The sequence below is a fragment of the Arachis ipaensis genome, chromosome B3, assembly GCF_059453495.1.
Source record: "Arachis ipaensis isolate K30076 ecotype BB chromosome B3, ASM5945349v1, whole genome shotgun sequence".
NCBI classification, from domain to species: Eukaryota; Viridiplantae; Streptophyta; class Magnoliopsida; order Fabales; family Fabaceae; genus Arachis; species Arachis ipaensis.
The window spans coordinates 68,645,891-68,667,860 of record NC_142438.1 but is presented as its reverse complement, the minus strand read 5'-3'; the positions used below and the strand labels follow the sequence as shown (position 1 = coordinate 68,667,860).

Genomic DNA, 21,970 nt, shown 5'->3' with positions numbered 1-21,970 from the left:
GGTAGCCAACGTGAACTACAACAACCGTCCACCCTATCAATCTCAAGGCCAAAATAATTACTCTCATGGTAATAGTTCCAATCTAGGGTGGAGGGAAAATGCTCAAGGGAACAACCACAATCAAAGATGGATCCAAGGCAACTCATCTTCTTATTACCACAACAACAACCAATCTTCTTCCCAATACCACAATAATAATCACCAAGCCAACCAAAACCACCATAACCAACCATACCAACACTCACAACAAAATCAAAACAACAACCATAGATACCAAACGTCTCACTAAAGACAACAATCCAACAAATCCTCTTCCTCTTCCACCAACCAAGGTGATGACTCTAACCGTGCACTCTACCAAGAGCAAGAGAGACTTAGAGCTATGGTAGAGAAAAATGAAGAGAACACTAGAAATCTCAATGCACAATTTGGTAACATGAGTGCTCAATTGTCCAACATAACTGAAATGCTTTCAAGGATGTCTCTACCTCCTTTCAACAATACCAACATCAACTAAGCCAAAGTTGGCCTCCAACTATGCCTCAAACTACTCAATTCAAGGTGCATAGTTGGAGCCAAAGTTGGCCTCCAACTATGCCTAAACGACTAAACTCACGGTGCAACATTGGGGGAAAGAGGTGCCAACGTTGGAAGGAACGTTGGTGAGGCAACGTTACCTCCAACGTGCTCGACAAGAAGCATGGAAAAATTGGCAGCCACGCATACGCATCGCCCATACATACGCGTGAGAAGTGAAAAATCAGTAGCTATGCGTACGCGTCACCCACGCGTACGCGTGAGAAGTGAAAAATTGACAATCCACGCGTGCGCGTCGCCCACACGCACGCGTGGGAAGAACATTGGCACTGCAACGTTGTCTCCAACGCTCAATACAAACGTTAGCAACACGCGTGACCAGGAAAATGTTGGAATGAACGTTTGCAAGCCAACATTGATTTAAACGCTGAAGAAAGGCCTGTGAGCAATTGTTAACACTGGCAGCATCACTAAAGGCCCTGACCATGCATTCACCCTTCAAGCAAGCTGAGCCCATCAACATCACTCAATCCAAGGCACAAGAAGCATCTAGATTAGGAATTTTAATTCAATTGTAATTTGCTCTTCCATTTCAATTTGTAAGCCTATATAAAGGCCTTAGTTTCTACATTTGAATTCATTCTGAATTGGAGGGGGAGTCCAGAATCAAGCACAAACACATCCCCTGGCACACACCACTGGGAGTGGGTCTTCGGACCCCTCCCCTCATACACTCTTCTTCCTTTTCTTTTCTTTTCTTCCTTAGTAGTAGTTTAGCTTCAGTTGTAATTTTCATTTATGAATTTTGAAGTTTCAATTTCAGTTTTTAATTCTTAATCTCCATCTTTAATTTTCTGCACTTGCTTTCTTTTCTGTTGAATAGAGCAATGAACAACTAACTCTTTTCATTGGGTTAGAGAGCTCTATTGTTATTTAATGGATCAATTGTAGTTTTTATTCTTCTTCCTCTGTCTTTTCTCTTGATTTTGCTAGAAAGATTTCATTCTTCATTCAAGCATTCAATTATCTTGGAAGAGAAATTGAATGTACTTGGGTTTTCGTGATAGGCTTGGAAGAGAAATCATAAGAACCATGCTTGAAATCTTTCTCACATTGGATTAGATTAGGGGTTGAATGGATATAGTGACATGTAATCCTACCAATACTTTGATCTATAAAGGTGTGTGGTATAATCAGTGACCAAACTTCATCTCTTCCCATGAGCAATTAAATCAAGAAATTGGGCAATTGTTCAAGCTTAGAGAGATTAGATTGCCAAGGAATTGGGATCCAATTACTTAAGATTGCCAAGGAGATCATAAATTCATTGATTGAGGAAGAGATGAGAATGAACTTGATCCGGAGAATGCAATATCTCTTGATCCCAATGCTTCTTTTATCTTTTATTTACTTTATGGTTGTTTACACTTTCTGCACTTTACATTCTTGTCATTTTATCTTTCTGCACTTTATTGCTTTCTTTTAATTTCTAGTCATTTACATTTCCTGTTTACTTATTACTCCAATATGAATCGTCTAACTTGGCTAATTAATTAACCATTGATTGCTTAATCCGTTAATCCTCGTGGGATCGACGTCACTCTCTAGTGAGTTTTATTACCTGATACGACCCGGTGCACTTGCCGATAGTTATTATGGAAGAACAAATTTTTCCGTATCAATTACATTTGGGATGACCCTCACTTGTGAAAACGGGGAGTAGACCAAATGATTCGTAGATGTGTCCCAGAATCCGAATTCCAACCTATTCTTGAATCTTGTCATTCATCCGAGTGTGATGGCCACTTTGGCCCACAACGGACGGCTAAAAAAGTTTTGGATTGTGAATTCTGGTGGCCGACATTATTCAAGGATGCTAACCAATTTTGTGTGTCATGTCACCAATGTCAAAAGTCAGGAAATGTATCCCAAAGGGATGAAATGCCTCAACAACCAATGTTATTTTGTGAAATCTTTGATGTATAGGGCATAGACTTTATGGGGCCATTCCCTAACTCAAGTGGATATCTTTACATTTTGTTGACAGTTGACTACGTATCAAATTAGGTGGAAGCGATACCCACCCGCCTTGATGACGCTAATGCTGTGGTTTCTTTCATCAGATACAATATTGTATGCCGCTATGGGTCGCCACGAGCAATCGTGAGCGACCAAGGTACTCACTTTTACAACAGGAAGATAGAAGCACTACTCAAGCGATATGAGGTACTACACAAGGTTGCAACCGCTTACCACCCCCAAACTAATGGGCAAGCGAGGTGTCCAACCGAGAAATAAAGCGGGTTTTGGAAAAAGTGGTGAATCCACAAAGAAAAGACTGGAGCTCTTGGTTGGGTGATGCATTATGGGCATATCGGACAGCCTACAAGACTCCGCTAGGGATGAGTCGCTTTTAGATTGTCTATGGGAAGGTGTGCCACCTCCCGGTTGAAATTGAACATAAGGCCTATTGGGCAGTTAAGCAATGCAATATGGACTTCACCAAGGTGGGCATAGCAAGAAAATTATAATTAGAAGAACCCGAATGCCTTAGGATAGAGGCCTCTGAGAATGCAAGGATTTATAAGGAGCAAACTAAGGCATTCCATGATCACCATATCCGCAAGAAAGATTTCCAAGAGGGTGATGAAGTTCTTCTATACAACTCAAGACTCAGATTCATGCCCGAAAAGCTCTGTTCAAGGTGGGATGGTCCCTTTAAAGTGAAGGAAGTGAAGCCCTATGGTGTGGTCGAGCTATTCCACCCTCAAAGTGGTGCGACATTCAAAGGGAACGGCCACAGGATAAAGAAGTATCATGGTCATAAGTCACCGAAGGAGTTGGAGGTGTTCCTACTTAAGGATGCACCCGAAGGAGGATGATCTCAAGCTCATGACCATCCAACTTAAGGACGTTAAAGAAAAGTGCTAGGTGGGAGACACCCCACCATGGTATGTTCCTCCTTGTACATAATCTCTTGCATGAAGTTTTTGGGTCTTTGTTTGATTTTGTGAATTTGTCTAAGTGTATTTGATATTGTTTGATTTTGTTGAACTTGTTAAAAGTTTGCTTGTTAGAATTTTCATGAGGATTTTATTGATATTAGTTTGGTTGAATTGGTAATGTTGAAGAAAATGCTTAATTTTGAGTATTGCATGAAATTTTGAGTGTTTTTGAACTATCTAGCCTGAATGACTGCCAAGATTGTGTTATAATTTCCTTTCCTCATGTTTATGGGAAAAAAAAGAAAAAAAAGGGTCACCCCACGCGTAAGCATGGGCAACGCATATGCGTCGATTGCGTTTCCACAACTCCTGGTACAAAAACCAGAGAGTTGCGCTGGAATTGTGCGGGAGGAGTGCTAGAAGCATAAATCCTCCCCACGCGTGCGCGTCATATGACGCCTATGCGTCACTAGGCTTTTCACTCACCCACGCGTAAGCGTGGGTGACGCGCATGCGTCGATTGAAGATTTTGAAACTCCTGGTATAAAAACCAGAGAGTTGCGCCGGTTTTGTGCGAGTTCTGTGCGTGGAGCACAATTGCACCCCATGCGTAAGCGTGACCGATGCATACGCTCGGTTGCTCTTCTCACCATCCACGCGTGAGCGAGGGCGACACGCACGCGTCACCTTACCGACGCAACTAAATGTGCAGCGCCCCTGTTTTTTCCCTCTCTTCACTTCTTTTCTTCATTTCTTTTCTTCTATTCCTCCTTCCTCTCTTCGTCCACCTCCTCACCTCCTCTTCTCCGCCCACCACCACCGACGACTTCAACCACCGGCGACCACCGCCTCCGGCGGTCCCACGTTTTCTCTCTCCTCTCTCCTCTCCTACTCTCATTTACACCCAACCTTACCTTTTTCCTCCTTTTAAGGTCTTACTCCTTTTCCCTCTCTTTTGCTTTTTAAAATTTCCTCTTTTAATTGCATTGCTTTACTCTATTTTTCTTCTTTTTAGTTGTATTTTAAAATTTCCTCTTTTAATTGCATTGCTTTACTCTATTTTTCTCCTTTTTAGTTGCATTTTGATTTTGTTGTTTATATTTCATTTTTTTGTTTCTTCCCCTTTTTTTTTACATTCTTCTATGGGTGTCGAACTTCATTATATTTCTTGCATTGGTAGGTTATTTTTATATTTCTTGGCTTATTTGTGTATGTGGTGTTGTTTTGATAATTAGTATTTCATTTTGGAGTATTACATTTTTGAATTTTTCCAACTTGCTTGTTGTTTGGAAGATACACATCAAGTGTTTGTTAAAAAGCACCAATGACATTTAGTTCATTTTAAAATTATGCTTTCAATTTAGTGCTTCTTTCTCATTACACTTGCTCTTCTTCATGTGCATTGAGCCTATTATGCTTCATCTTTACCATCTATGTGCTCAATACCTATGACTTGCTTCTTTGTACCATATTACAAGATTTGTGATTTCCCTTTCTCTAACTCTACTTTATCCCATTTACATGCTTCATTGTCTTGGAGTTAGACTAGATGGATGGTTTTCTTGTGCTTAGTATCTTTCTTGCATGTGTTACTTAGTGTTGTTATTGATGCTTGAGCCCATTCTTCTCACGCTTTACACTTGCATGCTTCTCTCACTCTTGCATCTCATGCTAGTGATATGCCCCATGATTAAATTGTTGTCTTGCTTACATATTGTAGCTGTCATGTCTTCAAGACACTTTATCCCCTTTGTGGCATTATTTCTCACTTGCATGTTGTTAATTAAGTGTTGTTATCTTTGAGTTTAATATTTTCTTGTTTCCTTCCTTTTCAGGATGGCCACCAAAGAGAGCAAGAAAAAGGCTTTGATAAAGCCGCCTACAAAAAGGGCACCTCAAAGGTCAACTACCAAGGCGCACCCTATACCAAAAGTTAAGCCTCCCCCCAAGAGGATGAAAAAGGTCATTTATATCGATGAGGAAGAAAAGGTCAACCCTGCAAAAGACTCCGCAAGGTTCACCAATCGCTTTTGTGAGCTTATGTTCCCTAATTTGGTTGAAAAGAATTACCACTCTGAACATCTCCTCGGTCCTCCGGAGCACCTTGTTCAGTTTGTGGTGCCGCGCATTGAGCGACGACAACTGGAATTTCTCAATCGGAGACCGCGGGAAGCAAATCTTTCTTGGGTGGTGGAGTTCTACTCCAACTATCACTCACCTTCTCTCCAATCAATTTTTGTGCGCCGGAAGCAAGTCCCTATATCTGAGGAAGCCATTCAGCGGATACTTAAGGTTTTGCCAGTGCCGGATGGGACGGATGGTTACCAAGAAGTCCTACTACAGCGCAGCAGACTCGGTTTTGATTGGAGTTCTATCCTTAGGGTCATTGTCCAACCGGGGGAACATTGACCTAAGGGAGAACCTAGGCCCAACCTAAGTGCATTTCGACACAAGCGCTTACTGTGGAGGTTAGAATGTGAGCCAAAATCATGTCCCACTACGTACTTCCGAGGACTCATGAGTCCTCAATCACAGCAGACTTGCCCCTTCTTGTTTGGTGCATCCTCACTGAGAGGCCTATCAACATTCCTTACCTCATCCAGCAAGCAATTGGCCGCGTTCGTACTAAGGGTAACCTCCCATTTCCCGCCTTGGTGACAGATTTGATTGCAGCCGCTGGAGTTCCCCAAGAGGCTAAAGACGTGAAGGCGATAATTCTGGCAAAGGATAACATTGTCCCGAGTGGAAAGTATCTCAAGCCTCCTGCGAGAACCGCAAGCCTTGACATCGCTATTCCTTCCGACATTCCAACCACCTCATCGGCACCACAGAAATCATCCCACCAAATGCTTGTTGAGCTCACTCAAAAGGTAGACCGATATGAGCAGTGGAACAAACACCGCTAAGCTTACTTGAAGAAGCTCTTGGGTTGTGCTGACCCACCTATGGAGGAGCCGGACACTTCAGCATCCACTTCGGACCCAAGTGAAGCGAGCACTCAAGAGATGGATAGTGGAAGTACCGACCCCAATCCCACCTTGTGCATTACCGATAGCACGGAGGACCGTGCAAATTTCTAAGTGTGGGGAGGTCGTTTACCGACTTCCGTAGGTAACAACCCTTCTTTTCAACACCCAAATTTTAATTTTCTCTTGTTAATTAGGATAATTTGCATTGCATGGTTAGTTTTTGCATTTAAACACTCTTTGCATGATAGTTGTTCTTACTTGGATTACTTGGTTAGGGTGATGATTTTTTTCCAAGAAACCATTTTTAGGACACCTTACCAATTTGAAAAATTTTTTTGCGTTAAACTTGTTTGAAGAAATTAATTTTGGAAAAGGTTTTTGAGCTAAGAACACACAAGCATGTGAGTTTTGAGCCCAATTGCGTGGTTACATCATATAACCACTTATTTCCATTCTTGTGTGCATTGTTCTCTCTCTATGATTGCAATCCTTGATTTGTTTGATTCTATATGTCCATTATTTTGTGTATGAATGCATTTATATGATTGAGACCGTTATTTCAATAGCTCACGTACCCAAATAGCCTTAACCATTTTGTCTACCATTGTTAACCAATTTTGAGCCTATGTTAAACCCATTTGTTCTTTAATTTAGCACATCAATACCCCTAAGTGAAAAACAATAAATGTCCTCTGATTTGAATCCTTGATTGGCTTGGGCGAGTGAGGGTGTGTGTCATTGAAGCGGGAGGGAAGCTTGGAAACATTGGTAGAGGTAAAAGTGTGTTTTTGTCATTTTTATTGAAAATATTGAAAATTGGGGGCATACTCATGTATTGAATGTTTGAACCATATGCATTGGCATCGTTGTATATAATTCATCAAAAGAGAAAAGCAAAAGAAAAATGATAGAAAAAAAAATTTGTAGAAAAAGAAATAGAAAAATAAAGGGTTAAGTACTGTTTTCGTCCCTAAGGTCTGAGGTGAAAATCAAATTCATCCCCGACCCTGTTTTTTGTTATTAAAATCATCCCTAACGTTACAAAACGTTATAAAATCGTCCTTTTGTCCATAAATAAAATTTTTTGGACAATTTTGCCCTTAAACAAAAATAAAAAAATTCCCCATCACCACTGTCCCCTGCATCATCGGTCATCACTACTACTACCACCACACTATTCTTCATCTATCCATCAATCTAACCCCATCATAACACCAACAATAGCAACAACAACTCAATTTTAAAGTGAAAAAAGAGAAAAAAAAATTTGGCAGGAACAACTCAATTAAACTAAAAATTAAGCTAAAAAAACTTGACAAAGAGGAAACAACTAATGAGGAAGCATAATAAATTCTTGACCTTGAAGAGAATGACCCTATGCCTACAAAGCCCAGTAAATAAGCTGCCTATGGGAAAAACAACACACTTGTGAAAATAACTCAACCTCCTACTGATCATCTTCCACCGCTTGTGCAGATCTCCTTGCTCCACCGAATATGTACTCCTGCATACAGTTTTTTACAAAGACAAAAATCACTTTAAAAGAATATACAAACAAAATGTTAACAACAAAAATGAATCACCACAATTGAATCGTCGGGTTCAATTGCCTTCAGCGCCATCAAAGTAGGTATATTTTTCACTTCCTCCACCTTATTGCATATCACCCATAGGTACAGATTCATCCCTAGTATGTTGTAAAATCCATCCGATATCTTGTCTGAGTATGACAAACACCCACTCACCTAAAATTCCAAAATAATAAAACAACACACAATCATATATTCATCAACAATAACAGCAATCCTTCAAACTCGAGAGAGAGAACGCAGAAAAAAGAGAAGACAGAAGAGAGAAAAAAGAGAGAAGAGGGAAACTCAGAGAAGAGAAAAACTCAGAGAAGAGGGGTGGTGTTGCTGCCGTCCGTTGCCGTCACAGTTGAAGGAAAGAGGAGGAAGAAGCGACGGCACGGGAGCTACTGCCGTCGCCGTCGTCGTCGCAGCTGTGGCTGAGGAGAGGACAGATCGAGCGAGGAGGAAGAGTAGAGCCCCTCACCACCAAATTAAAAGCTCGACGACGATGATGGAGCCCGACGCCGACAGAGCATCTCTCCGCCGTCACTCTTCCCTGCCGCCACCTCCTCCTTCTTTCTCTCTTCTCTCGTTCTCTCTCTCATCTCCTCGTTCCTCTCTTTCTCTGTTTTGCTTTCTTTTTTTTCTGTTTTAGGTCAGGGGTGGGGTGGGGTGCGGGTAAGGGTGGGGTGGGGTGGGGTGATTTTTTTAATATCTTTTATTTTTGTTTAAAGGGTAAAATTGTCCAAAAAATTTGTTTATGAACAAAAGGACGATTTTATAATGTTTTGTAACGTTAAGAATATTTTAATAACAAAAAAAGGTCGGGGACGAATTTGATTTTCACCCCAGACCTTAGGGACGAAACAGTACTTAACCCAAAAATAAAAGAAACAAAAATATATAGAAAAAGAAAGCAATAAAAAGGGGACAAAATGCCTTAAGGCGAAGCCAATAATAACCAATGCATATGGGTTGTAGATTAAAAGAGAATGCATGAGTGTGTGAAAAGTGAATGAATGGGTAGTTAGGTTGTGTATTAGAATTGTATAGGTTGTTGCGTGTGTTAGGTGAGAGCTTAGGTTAATCAAGGATTCAAATTTCAAGCTCACTTGGCCATATATGCATCTTTACCCTTACCCTAACCCCATTACAACTTAAAGATAAGCCCTCATGATGAATGTATGCATGCACCGAATAACTGTCGATTGTTAGATGAAAAACAAATCTTGGAAAGCATGATTAGAGGAGAATTGAGTGATCAACCCTATACACTTGAGCGACTACAGCGGATACACTTCTGGTGAGGGTTCGATATTCAACTCCTTGTCCCCTGCTTTCACAAGCTTTCTTCTTACAAGTTGTTTACGCTCCATTATGATAGTTGAATTGGTAGAATTTCTGAATGGTCATATCACCTTAGCCCTACTCATTCATGTATGTACTCTTGGAAGATTGATTCACTTTTGACCAAGTAGATAGAAGCATTTGCATTACTACATCCATGTAGGTAAATTGCATTTCATAAATCCCATTTTCCTATATTCTTTGGTCTTTTAATTTTTAACATGAGGACATGCTTGGTTTAAGTGTGGGGAGGTTTAATAAACCCCAATTTTATAGTTTATCTTGTGTAAAATTTAGGGAGTTTTATCAATATTTTCCACACTTATTCATATAAATTGCATGACTGTGTTTCCTTCCTAATTTTGCTTCATGGTTCAAAACATGCTTCTTTAACCCTAAAAATGCTATATTTTAATCCTCTTCCATTACCATTCGAGGCCGTGATGTGTTTGTTAAATGGATTCAGAATCTATAAAGCAAGAATGGTCTAGAAGATGAAAAGAAAACATGCACAAGTGAAAAGGACATGAAGAATGAAGCTTTGGAGAACTAGAGGCGACGCGCACACGTGGATGGCGCAAAAAATACGAAAAAAAATTTTATGCTAAAACATAAAATTATAAAAAATTCCATCAAATTATATTTATGATAAAAAATTTTATCAAATTATAAATTACTAACTCAATAATTATTATAATTCAAAACTAAAAGGTTTCGAATCAAAGTGCTACAACTTTTGTACTATTTGATAGAGAAGCAAAAAAATTATTGAGTACAACTATTTTAAATCTAATGACACTCCAAGACAGCAATGATACTGAAACATTATCCTAATTGAAAAATTTATACAACCTCACACTTATATTTAAAATCAAAATAAATAATTTTAACTTTAAAGAATGCTCTCAATAATACCATTACCAAAACATTTGTCCCAACAAAAAAATACTGAAACTCAACTTTTATTGCAACATATAGAACATGCAATACTATAAAAATTTCAATTATTCAAAACACCATTTATATTCTTCATTGATTATAAGAACCAATTTCACCAACACCAATATCATCAGACTTAGATGACAGATCAATCAAGAGATTAAGCAGAAAGAAAAATAAACAAATTCAAAGCACATTTTCAGATAAAGAACATACATACAAAAATTAAAAAAAAAAAGATAATAAAAAATACGTACAAGTCAACCGTTCAAAAAATGTCTTTACAAAACCATATAATAGGAAGAAGAAAGAAACAACCACCGAAAATAATAAAGAAAGACATACACTCTATAAGAAGACTAAATTCGTCAATTAAAACAAATGCAAATATAAAAACAAATGAAGATGTAGCTTTGTACAATTGCAATATCAAAAACTTCTATATTATACAATATTTTAAATAAAAAACACATCAAATTTAATATTAGTTTGTATATATTTTAATTAATTTTTAAACAATATAATACTTATTAAAATATACTATATACCATCGTTAATTTATCACCCTGCACAACGCGTGGATGTCACCCTAGTTTTGAACAAAGTTTGATTCGTTGTTAACATGTTGCACATGAAAATAGCGTTTGATACAATGTGGAGAACATACATTATGCTCTACCAGGTCGCGAACTAATATGTAAATACAACGCAGAAACAAGATGATGAATTACTTGAGAGAATAAAACAAGTGTGGGCAATATAAACCGGACTAATGAATTCATGATGAAACAGAGCATAGTTTTATTAGAAGAGATTAAGAATAGAAGAGAATGTAGGAGACAATTATACAACTTATTCAGTTGTAACTTTTAGCAGAAGCAAGAATCTTCATATTAAACTTATAAGAATTTGACTTCCTAAAACCAAACACTAGTAGTAAAACTAACCCTTCATCTTTGGAGAGAGGTGATGTACCCCCAATTGCTCAGACGAGAATCTGCTAAAGCCGTTCCTTCACCACGGTTCTGGTGAGATCTCTGCTGTTCCACACAAGCACCAGACTTTCCACATGAACAGATCTTCTTGGAGGGGCTGGGAGATTAAATGCGCATCTTTGAGATTTGCACCTTGCTATCTTTACCGTACTCAACGAGTATCTGTTTGCATACTGAAGCCAAGATAGAGGAAGAGAGGGGGGGAGGGGGCTTTAGAGCATGTGAATACATAGTTAAACATACAAACCACAACAGAGTTCACTAGGTATCTTTCAGCATTAACATACAGTGATTTCAAGTATCTACCCAGATTGGGATGATAGCTCAAGAACTTGAATAACAAATAACTACTAGAAACGACGGTGCTGGAGTGACTTACATCAGGAATGTCAAAATCACCTTCACTCGCATCACATACATCCAGTGACAATTTTCGAAGCAATGGCATCTGTCACTTACGATAGAAGATTCAGTGCAGATAATTTTTTTTAACCTTACATCTAAAAGGGGAGAAAAAAAATAAACAGAGCAATGATAACAAAAAAAAGTGCAACCTCCGAAGCAGCTTTCAAAATGAAGTTTCTCTGTAGCCCAGGACCCTGCATATGAATAGTCAAATCATAATCAATGACAATTTTTAATACATGATTCAGAAATTCAGAGGGTGCCAGAGCACACATGCTAACTTCATTTTCCAGAATGGTAATGGGTAAAATAAATTCATTTTGGATGACAAAGCTTCAGGGATAATCTATTGTCAAAGATGGAGAAGTAAAACCAGGAAAATCAAATTCCTCAAAGCATGAAAAATGACAGCTATTTGTTCATTGTAATTGTAAGCAATCCATGTTTAGGAAGGAAGTTCCCACATAATCACAGGGATTGAGTGGCAAAAGCCAAGTAGCAATAGATTACTTTGAGCATATAGATTGGAAGAAGGCTTAGCGAGATTGCAATTTTGATTCTTCTTTTTCTTGTTTTTATCCTACATTTTACTTGGTTGAACTTTTCAAAGTAGAAATACAGTCCATGAACATTGATGTGTAATCAAGTGGTGTAATCACCATATCTAATAACCTTCATTTTTACACTTTCTTTTGCAAGAATAATCATCATGAATAATAATTGTGTCGTACTGATCTTAAATTTAGTCACAAAAGAAGATGCTACATTAACCTAAATGATGATTATAAAATATATGCCGGACAATAAATCAATAAGATGGAAGCAATTGAACTGAATTCTAACTGGAAATTGTGAACAAATCACCTATCATCTATCATTCAACCAGCATTAATAAATTTAAGTGTAAATGAAATATGCACCGAATTTTTAGCTGGAAAAAACAAAAAGCTCTAAGAAAGCTCACATTATGACGCAACAGGAGATCTTCAAGAGCTTTGCAGTTAAAAAAAGCAGAGACCCCATTTGATGTTACTTCTCCACATTCCTGTAAAAAGGTATACATCTATTTATAGTATATTAAAACAGAAACCAAAATAGTGTATATTGAGTGACTGACGTATAGTAGTGAAGTTGGCACATTCTCCTTCATCCACTTCTACTTTACATAGTATCACCAACATTATCTTTCTTTTTCTTTCCTGATCTGTTTTAAGGTGCTTAGATTTCAGGCTATGAAATAAAAATTACCAAGTATTAAAATCCAATTTAAAGGATAATTACTATAAATTCGCCCAAATAGAAGTTACATAAAAAGTTCAGGTTTTGAAACAACAAGATAAGTGGCTACCTTTAATTTACAAATGCATATAATTAGTTGTTATGTCTAATTATACTTGGCCATGAAACTAATGCTCAAGACAAATAGTTAAATAGATGATAGCTCATGACAGCTATTCTTTTACTATCTAAGGTGGATTTTAATGATAAAAAGTGCAATAACGTTAAAGATATTATATGTTAAGCTAACACAACTAAAATATTGCCATGTAGAAGTCTCGACATAAATAGTTCTAAATAAACACAATGTGCAAATAATTTAACCAAAGTAGGTTTTACATTAATGTTTCAAGTATTATATATATATATATATATAGTCTGCATAATACACAGGTCTCGGTCTATTTCAAATGTTCAATTAAAAATACATATACAGACCAAAAGGATAGTATGAAACAGTTTAGACCAAAAGATTATATATCACTTACAATAACCTAAAAGGTAAGGTAATTCTGATTGATCCTAAATTGAAAAAAAATGGAGATAAATAAAAATCAGCAAACCTCTAAATGGATAGAGATCAAGCCTGGCCAGCCATGTGAAATTATCTCTTGAGAATCTGCAAGTAAAGAAGCAACAATGTTGACAAAAATTTTAATAATTACCAGTTGATTAAAATAACAATGGTTAATCACTGTGTCATACGTCTACCCCCAATATTGAAAACCCACAGTATTACAGTTGTTTCCCATTTCAGTTTTCCTGCACAATCGATCTTGGCTGCAATCATTATTTTGTCTTAACAAACAAAAGGACACGAATTATCTGCTTAAAGCTTATTTATATTATATCTTTATTATATACAACTTGATCAAGTCAGAGGCATATGTTAAAGAACTACATCTATTGAATTAAGTTAATGGCAGTTATTCATCTCTGCACCCAAGAATTCTAACCTGAGTTAAGACTAGGACATCCTAGCAATGAAAGCTCAACCAAATTTTTGCAGCTCTGACTTAAAATAAGCAGATCAGCATTTGTCATCCAAGGGGTTACTCTTTCAAGCCTCAACTTCGTTAGACTTTGCATGGAGAATTTGAAGCTTGACATGGATATATCACCAAAACAATAGCACAGAGATAATTCTTGCAAGTTTATCAAGGATGAAACCATATTTGTCAAAGTAGCATCTGATATTACCTTGAAAAACCGAAACAAAGAAAGCAACATTCTAAATTTTACAAATGACCACAGCATCCAAGAAATGGAAAACATAAGCAACCAAGAACAAAGCAACGCCAACAGATGATAAAGGGATAGCTAGAACAAGAAACACAATGCATCTTATATACATATATATGCCCCAGGAATTAGAAATGACACTTCGGCAATGATTGATGAGATTAATTCAAAGTATAAGGTTTGACTCGTCTGCTTGAAGGATTTATGGAGGTTGTAACAATAAAAAGTTCATGGATTGCATATGATGAATAGCAAATATCATTAAATTAATTGGAGGGATAAAATTTCTCCATTGTTTTTCCATACTATGAACAACAGGAATGAATTTTATGTTCTCTTTAGAAGAGAGAAGGAACCTCAAATCCACAGGAAGCATAATTATTACCTGAAAATGAAGAATTATTTTTTCCAGCAAAGGACAGGTTGAAGGTAATTTTCTCAGTGCATCTTCACCTAACATACCACCTAAACCTATATGGATGGTCTTTAATGACATCATTATAGGTTCCATATCACTCAAAGATGAGGTAGAAAAACCCCATCCAAATTCAATTTCTTCCAAGCTATATGTTTTTCTGAACTCAGCATGTAGTTCTTCATGCAAAGAGAAAAAGCAGCATTCTCTTTTTTCAATACAACTGTTATCTGGAAACAGATTTCTACAATCTTTTGCTTTCAGACATTTCAAACTCAGATTTCTATGAACGACATGAGCTAACGCAGCTCCAGAAATCTGCAATTTTACAAAGAAAAAGAGAATAAACCAATTAGATAAAGCATTGATAGTAAGGAATCAATATACTCGGTATGTGTTCTCCATGCTGTCACACATAGTGAAAATGCTCTGCAAAACAATCTTAACCTATTGGGAACTATGAATGATATGGTATATTCCTGCACAATTATATGCACAAAAGAAGCATTTGTACTAGAGGCAATGACATTGAGCAAAAAACATATTGCCCAACTTTATAACCAAAGCAATCATTTTTATTTTGAATGCAACTAATTAATGAATCTAAAAAGTCCCAATTACGAATTAGTAAAGCTTGTTTATTTTGTTGGTCATATTCATGCATCGAAGGTGGCATATACATCATTACGTAGGTATTTGCTGCGGAAACAAGCTGTGTAATTCTTAAACCACAATTCCTTGAACTTCAAGTAACATAAACTCTGACAAAATAACAATCAACTTATATTTTGTGTCACTCTCAAGACACATGACACACAATCTTTTGATAAAGTTGCAAACGAACCTTGGTATTTGAAACATCAAGCATCTCCAAGGAAGAACCTAGGAAATTATAAAGCGCCTGGTCAACCAGATCAGTCCCTCTCAGGCATAAACTCTTCAAAAGCTGTGTCTGAGACATAAGCTCAAGTAAAGATGAATCAGAAACACCTGCAAAACAACTAATTTATCATACAAAGAAGTAAAGTTCATCAAAATTGTAAAAATCCCTCTCAAACAAGCTGTAGTTTGTTTTTGAATATTATAGAAAAGTTCCTTTATGTATCAATTAGGATCAATTAGGGATAATTAGTTTCTTCTTTATTAGACATTGTAATTATGAAGAATGATTAGTTTAGTTAGTGTATATAAATCCTACAAGCTGAGGATTACTTTTCCTTAAACATACACAGAAGATCAGTACCTAAACATTTGTAATCGACTAGCTGTGGTCAACCATAAGGATTATGTATTGTTAACTTGTTATGTTCAAATACTACTTGGTCTGGCAAGCAATTCAGTGACTCCTTTCACCCCAACTTGAGGGAAAAGCATGGGACTAAAACCTTTTTTTCATATAAAAAAAGATAAGGATGAGGAAACCATTTACTTTTTCATCGAGAGATCACAAGGGTGATTCAAAACAATAGTAATAAATATTACTGTTTGGCTCAAGTGTGCATCATATCAAAACAAACGTATGCAGCAGTTAAATATAGAATTGCACTCAAACTACACAATACAACATAACCCGAACCATATATATTTGTTACTCTTTTATTTAAGCCATCTTAGCATGGTATATACGAGGTAAAATATATTATGTGATTCATTAATGATTGCTGAATGTTAAAAACATATGCAACAATACCAACCAGAACATGGGGTCAAAAATGCAATTGAAAATATATACAAGTTAACGATTCACATATTAATTTTGGTACTAATGAACTCAGAAATATAGCTTACCCTTGCACCCACCCATATGCAGTTCTTGAAGATTAGATGCTACAGAATTCAAATGTTTCTCTCTAGAATGCACAGAGGAAGTATTGCCACCATCAGAAATAGCCGAGGAAAGAGCTTGAACTGAATTTATCCCAAATGATGTATCACAAACCACAATTGAATTAAGTTTTCTACACCTGCATATGAGATCTGATATGCCAACATCGGTGACAGAAATACATCCTTTAATATTCAGGTGACACAATGAAACACAGAATCTGGAGATATAGAGGAGAACCGAATCTGTCATGGACAATTAAGAAAATTGAGTGGCTGATAGCAGAACAAAAAAGATGAAACAGAATATTTAGGTCAAACATGAATGCTAATGACCAGAAAAGCATCCTACCACAGACATCAGTTCTTCCTTCCAATGTGAGTCTTGTAACATTAGAAAGTGGAGGTCCAAATTTATAAAATGGCATGATTTCCACTGCCTTGTGGTTAATAATAGAGGTCTTCTGTGGTACAGGTGGTATTAAAGCAGGATTGGAGGATAAAATGGTAAATAATGCTGGTATTACTGGGGTACTATCAACAGTCAAATCAATTTCACAGACCAAAGGGAACTTCTCCAACAACTGTAAGAAACTGATTGTCCCGATGTTCAATAGATAAGCTGCTTTCAATATTCTTAAACAAGGAAATGACTTGCAGAAGTAATCAACAGCATGTTCAATAAGCAATCTCCAGCACTTTGAGATATCCACCTCCTGAACTACCTCAAAGGTAGTGGTTTGCAAGAGTCTTTGAGGAAATACATGTCTATCTTTTGAAGGACCTCCAGAGTTGATAAAGAACTTTTCTATAATCTTCTTTTTAGCAGGATCCATTATATACGATGAAGGGAGAAGTGATAGAAGCAGGATTGCAGGTGTTATTTGCGGACAATTGGAAAGGTCTACTTTCTGCATGCAATGAAACTTTACATCACAAAACCATAACACAATACCTAATAGCTCATCACAGACTCCTTGCATACGACTTAAAGACAGTTATCTTAGACATTCATATGAGATCATGTTCCTGAATAGTATATGGAGCCAAATACTATAGGTAACCAACTTCCAGGTTCAAAAAAATTTAAAAATATATATATATATTCACTAAAATTCTAATTGCACAAGGCATGGAAGATAAGAAGTCAGAAACCATAAGGACCTTATCATCAGAATACCTTATGGATCTCTTTTCATTATATAACAACAAATGAACAAAATATAACTTATACCAATGCAATATTTACCTGGTTAAAGAGGGACTATGCTATGTTTCTATTATATTTTTGTCCTCCTCAACAAAATAAATAAATATTATCCTAAGCATATCTACTCTGCACTATAGAGTATGAAGGGATATTTCCAGTTCTTTTTCCAATACGATTTTATATCATTCAATAAGAAAAATGTAGTGGAAATCTTTAAAACTAAATAAATCAAGCTTATTTTCCTTCCTTTACATAAGAATTAAGAAATATTGTAATGCCAAGCATTAAAGGGCTCCCTAGCTCAAACAAATTGACCACAACGAAATAAACAAGGCCAAAATCATTAAATGGCTTTCAATTATTAAATTCACCTTTGAATACTCTGTGAGCCGAATTTTGAGATGTTGCAAGTCACTATAACCAAAAATATCTTGTGAACCCATAAGTGGAATAGTCAAAAGTCTGAAAATTGAAGCAATGCTTTCCTCAGCTAGCTGCCTAAAATGAGAAGAGTTTCTTTTTCCTGTTAAAACAAATACAAAAATTACCTTACAAAATCTAGGAATTTCTTCCAAGAAAAAATAGACATTTCAGTGCTTGAGGGATCAAGAAAAAGCTCAAGATAATTGGTATACCTGCAGCAAACCACAAAGCCAAAAGGTCCAGACGAATCTGTAAAGAAAAATAAAAGACCATGGTGTTATGGACATTCAAGTACACCAACACAAACACATAGCAAACTTATTATGTATAGAAATGTGAAAATATTAAGAAAATATTAGAAGCTTGATTGATTTATGATTATTTCCCAACATACTTAAAATAATGCAATTACATTTATACGATTTTGGTTAATGTTCAATTAAATGTGGAATTACCAATGAAAGAAATTACTTGCACGTTACTGAAAAATCAGCACAATCTTCCAAGATGTTTGCTATGATAATCTTAATACTTTAATTTTGATATATAGTCATTGTACAAGAGTGTATACATACACCCAATAATGAGACTAAAGAACTTACTATTTTGACTAATCTCACATTGATTATTATTGCACATTAATTATTTTTAAACCAAAACATAAATAGAAAGAGGATTAACAGGCAAATTACTAGTATTTAATATTAATAGTGTTAATGGGCTAAGCTTGTATAGTTGTACTAGTTGTACTACACTAGTATTTGACCCAGATTATCAGTATAAATAGGAATTTACTTTTTTTTTTTTTTATCATGACATCAAAGCATCCACAATTATTCAGATTTTGGAATACAGTTTTTCTCCTTCCCATCTTTTCCAGTCATCTCTAGAATTTCAAAAGGTTACCTTGCCCATAAATAACATCTCACTGATATTTCAATAATATGGTGAAGGACTGTGCTTTAGCAGATGGGGAGAAAATGAATTTGTTATGACCTTCGTGGCTGCCTTCTTCTCCTAAGACTCAAATTAACGATTAACAAATAGATCAAAGAACTAACTATAAAAAACGAAACAGAAAACATACCTGTTTTAAAATTTCATAGCAGTTGTCTTCATCCTTGCTCTGGCACTCCAAATTTTCCATGTTACTTTCAAGCCAGAGAAGAAGTGCATCAGAAAGATGTGTTTCACTGTCAAGTTTCTATAGCATTATATTTTTGGATTTATATAATAAAAATATAGCACAGGATTTAAAGAAACCTTTTCATAAAATACTAAATCAACCTGTCAACAGTCAAGTGTGGATGCTTAACTGAAGACAACAGCAGTTCATGCGGGATTCTCTTGAAAAACATGTTGTGCTTTGCCCACATCTACAAGACAATAAATTAAAGAAAAGGTATAGTCCATGCCAGAGTTAACTAACTCGAAGAATACACTTCAGCATTTCATAAAAGATAAAAAGATTCTCAGAGATCAAGGGTTTGTGAATTTCATATAACTGAACTTAATATCTTGTTTACGAAACAAAATAATTTAAGGGAATTTACTAAAGCAGCTCCTTCATTGAAATATAAAAATCTTAACAGGAGAATGGTAATTGCCTTTTCTGTTCCAGTATCTCTTTTATCCTTCAAATAATATCACTATCAGATCTTTAACAAATAACTCTACTTTTAATAACCACACTTCCCCATCTGAACTCTTAAGTTCCAAATACAAGATATGGCTAATGGCTCCATGATGGGGATAGAAATGCAGATGTCACTTCATGCAACATGGCCTGAGTATACACAAAAGGGGGAAGGGGAATGAAAAAGACAGCCCAAAGCATGAATTAAAGGAATTGTTCATAATTAAAGGGTATATGTGCCAGCACTTAGTATATTTCCTTCTGATATCATGATTTAGTAATCCGGACATCCTGAAAAACAAGTCTAAAGAAATTCCCACCAAAGAGATGCCAATCTAATAATACATGGGGATGCATTTCAACAATAACTAGAGCCCAATCAGTGCATATGTAAAATAACATTATGAAATTTATTTATTTATTTATTTATTTATTTATTTATTTATTTATTTTTGAGGGGATGTATAACAATGTATTGTCATTAATTAACAAGTGGACAACATCATGACCAGGAAAAGATTTATAATTAAGATACACAACTTTACTGTTTGTTGTTCAAGCCTTAGTGTCTAGAAGTTGAGTACATACAAAATTTCTTGCCAGGCAGCCCACACACAAGTTCACAATAAAGTCACTAGCTGCAAAAAACAACACATAAAAAAAAGTTTGTTAGAATGAAATTGTCATATAAAAACCAAAACACCAAAGTGAATGAAGACAATTGTGAGGTTGAAAAATAATGGTGTTTTACCATGCTCTAAGCCAAACTTCCAAATTTGGATCATGTCCTCCATTGGCAATTGCGCTGACTGAAAGCCTTCAGGTGAGGATACCTCAGAAAACCAAGACTCACACTTCAATATCAGTGTTTCCACTCCAAAATAGAACGCACCCTGTTACATACAAGAACAATTCACCAATAATATTAGCCATTAGACAGTGAAGAATGAAGTCTAGTAAAAAAATTGAAACTCCTCAAACAAAATAAAGAATCGGAAACATCACATTGAAAGGCATGTATGAATTGCCTGAACAATATCACAGCTACTCTTGCACTATAACCAAAAAATTAAAAACAAAATTTTGATGCATGCATAAATATATCCAAAAATCAATGGTACCTCATAAAGGGGGAGGAAATTCTCAGAAGTAACATCCAATGAACAATCATAGATATGCTTCAGAATCTGGATAAATACACCGATATCCCATTTAACAGTGATTAAGCTCAAGCACGATTCACTATTAAAAAAAAAAAAAATTAATGAAGCATGTTAAATGTTAAGCCAAAAAAAAAAAAAACTTCAAAAGAAAATCTTTTATACCTGAAACTCCGGCCGAGTAGACCACGGAAATACGAGGATTGCTCAATGAGCCTGTGGAGCACATAATTAAAAAGGATTCCAGTGCAATTTGGGTCAATACAGTTCATTTTTCGGAGAAAAAAAAAACAAATAGAGTGAGTGAATGAACGAACCTGGAGCGATGTGCTTGAACTTTGAGGGTGTTGAAAGTGAGGATGTTAGGCAAGTCCCAGGTGAGGATATCTGTGGCGGTGAGGAGAAGGTGTTCTTGGTCTGGAGTTTGAGGTTCGAGAGAATCGGGGTCTGTGCAAACAAGGATAACACGTTCATCGTCTTCTACGACTGAGCTTGCCTCCATGGACTCAGAATCGTGAATCCGATCACAACGTCACTCTCTCACGGAAACTGTCGCCTAAAACGACGATGGGGAATGACTTCACCGCCCTGCTTCACTTTCTAGTTTCTAGCTAATTTCTTTTTTTTTTTTTATTTGAAAGAACTTTCTAGACTAATGTTAACCTTACTTACATAGTAAGTTAGTAACTAACTTTTACTTACCGACCAAATTTTAGTTGGTGAGTTTATAATTTAGGACGAAAAATTTTTGGTAATTAATTTTTTAATTAATATTTTTAAAATTATTTTATTTATTTTAAATTTTAAATTTTAAATTGTAAATTTTTAATTATAAATATTAAATTATAAATTTAAATTTTAAAATTAGTTAATATTAACTAACTAAAATTTAATTCTCTATATTTTTTATTTAGAATTTATAGTTAAAAATTTATGATTTAAAATTTAAAATTTAAAATAATTTTAAAAATTTAACTGAAAATGATTGGTTATCTAATATTAATATATTATTGGACACGAACTAATTATTTACATATTACCCATACTATTCTTGTATTCTTTATTATAATATAA

At 35.8% G+C, this 21,970-nt stretch overlaps 1 protein-coding gene across 7 annotated transcripts; it reads right to left on the bottom strand.

Moving 5' to 3' along the window:
• Positions 1 to 11,085: 11,085 nt before the first annotated feature.
• Positions 11,086 to 21,531, bottom strand: LOC107648824 (BTB/POZ domain-containing protein FBL11). Of its 7 annotated transcripts, none has more exons than XM_016352638.3 (19): positions 21,214 to 21,531; positions 21,062 to 21,112; positions 20,858 to 20,978; positions 20,488 to 20,629; positions 20,325 to 20,374; positions 19,388 to 19,476; positions 19,188 to 19,293; positions 18,313 to 18,349; positions 18,049 to 18,200; positions 16,820 to 17,378; positions 16,432 to 16,713; positions 15,488 to 15,633; positions 14,614 to 14,961; positions 13,943 to 14,186; positions 13,550 to 13,605; positions 12,673 to 12,753; positions 11,858 to 11,902; positions 11,683 to 11,751; positions 11,086 to 11,476 (listed from the first exon to the last, which is right to left on the bottom strand). In XM_016352638.3, the coding sequence occupies exons 1-19, from the start codon at positions 21,396 to 21,398 to the stop codon at positions 11,309 to 11,311; spliced, it is 2,931 nt and encodes a 976-aa protein (XP_016208124.1). In that variant the 5' UTR covers positions 21,399 to 21,531; the 3' UTR covers positions 11,086 to 11,308. The 7 variants fall into 7 exon arrangements, with proteins under 7 accessions (XP_016208124.1, XP_088364603.1, XP_088364604.1 ...); XM_088508477.1 differs by having other exon boundaries at positions 16,444 to 16,713; XM_088508478.1 differs by having other exon boundaries at positions 19,188 to 19,251.
• Positions 21,532 to 21,970: the final 439 nt, after the last annotated feature.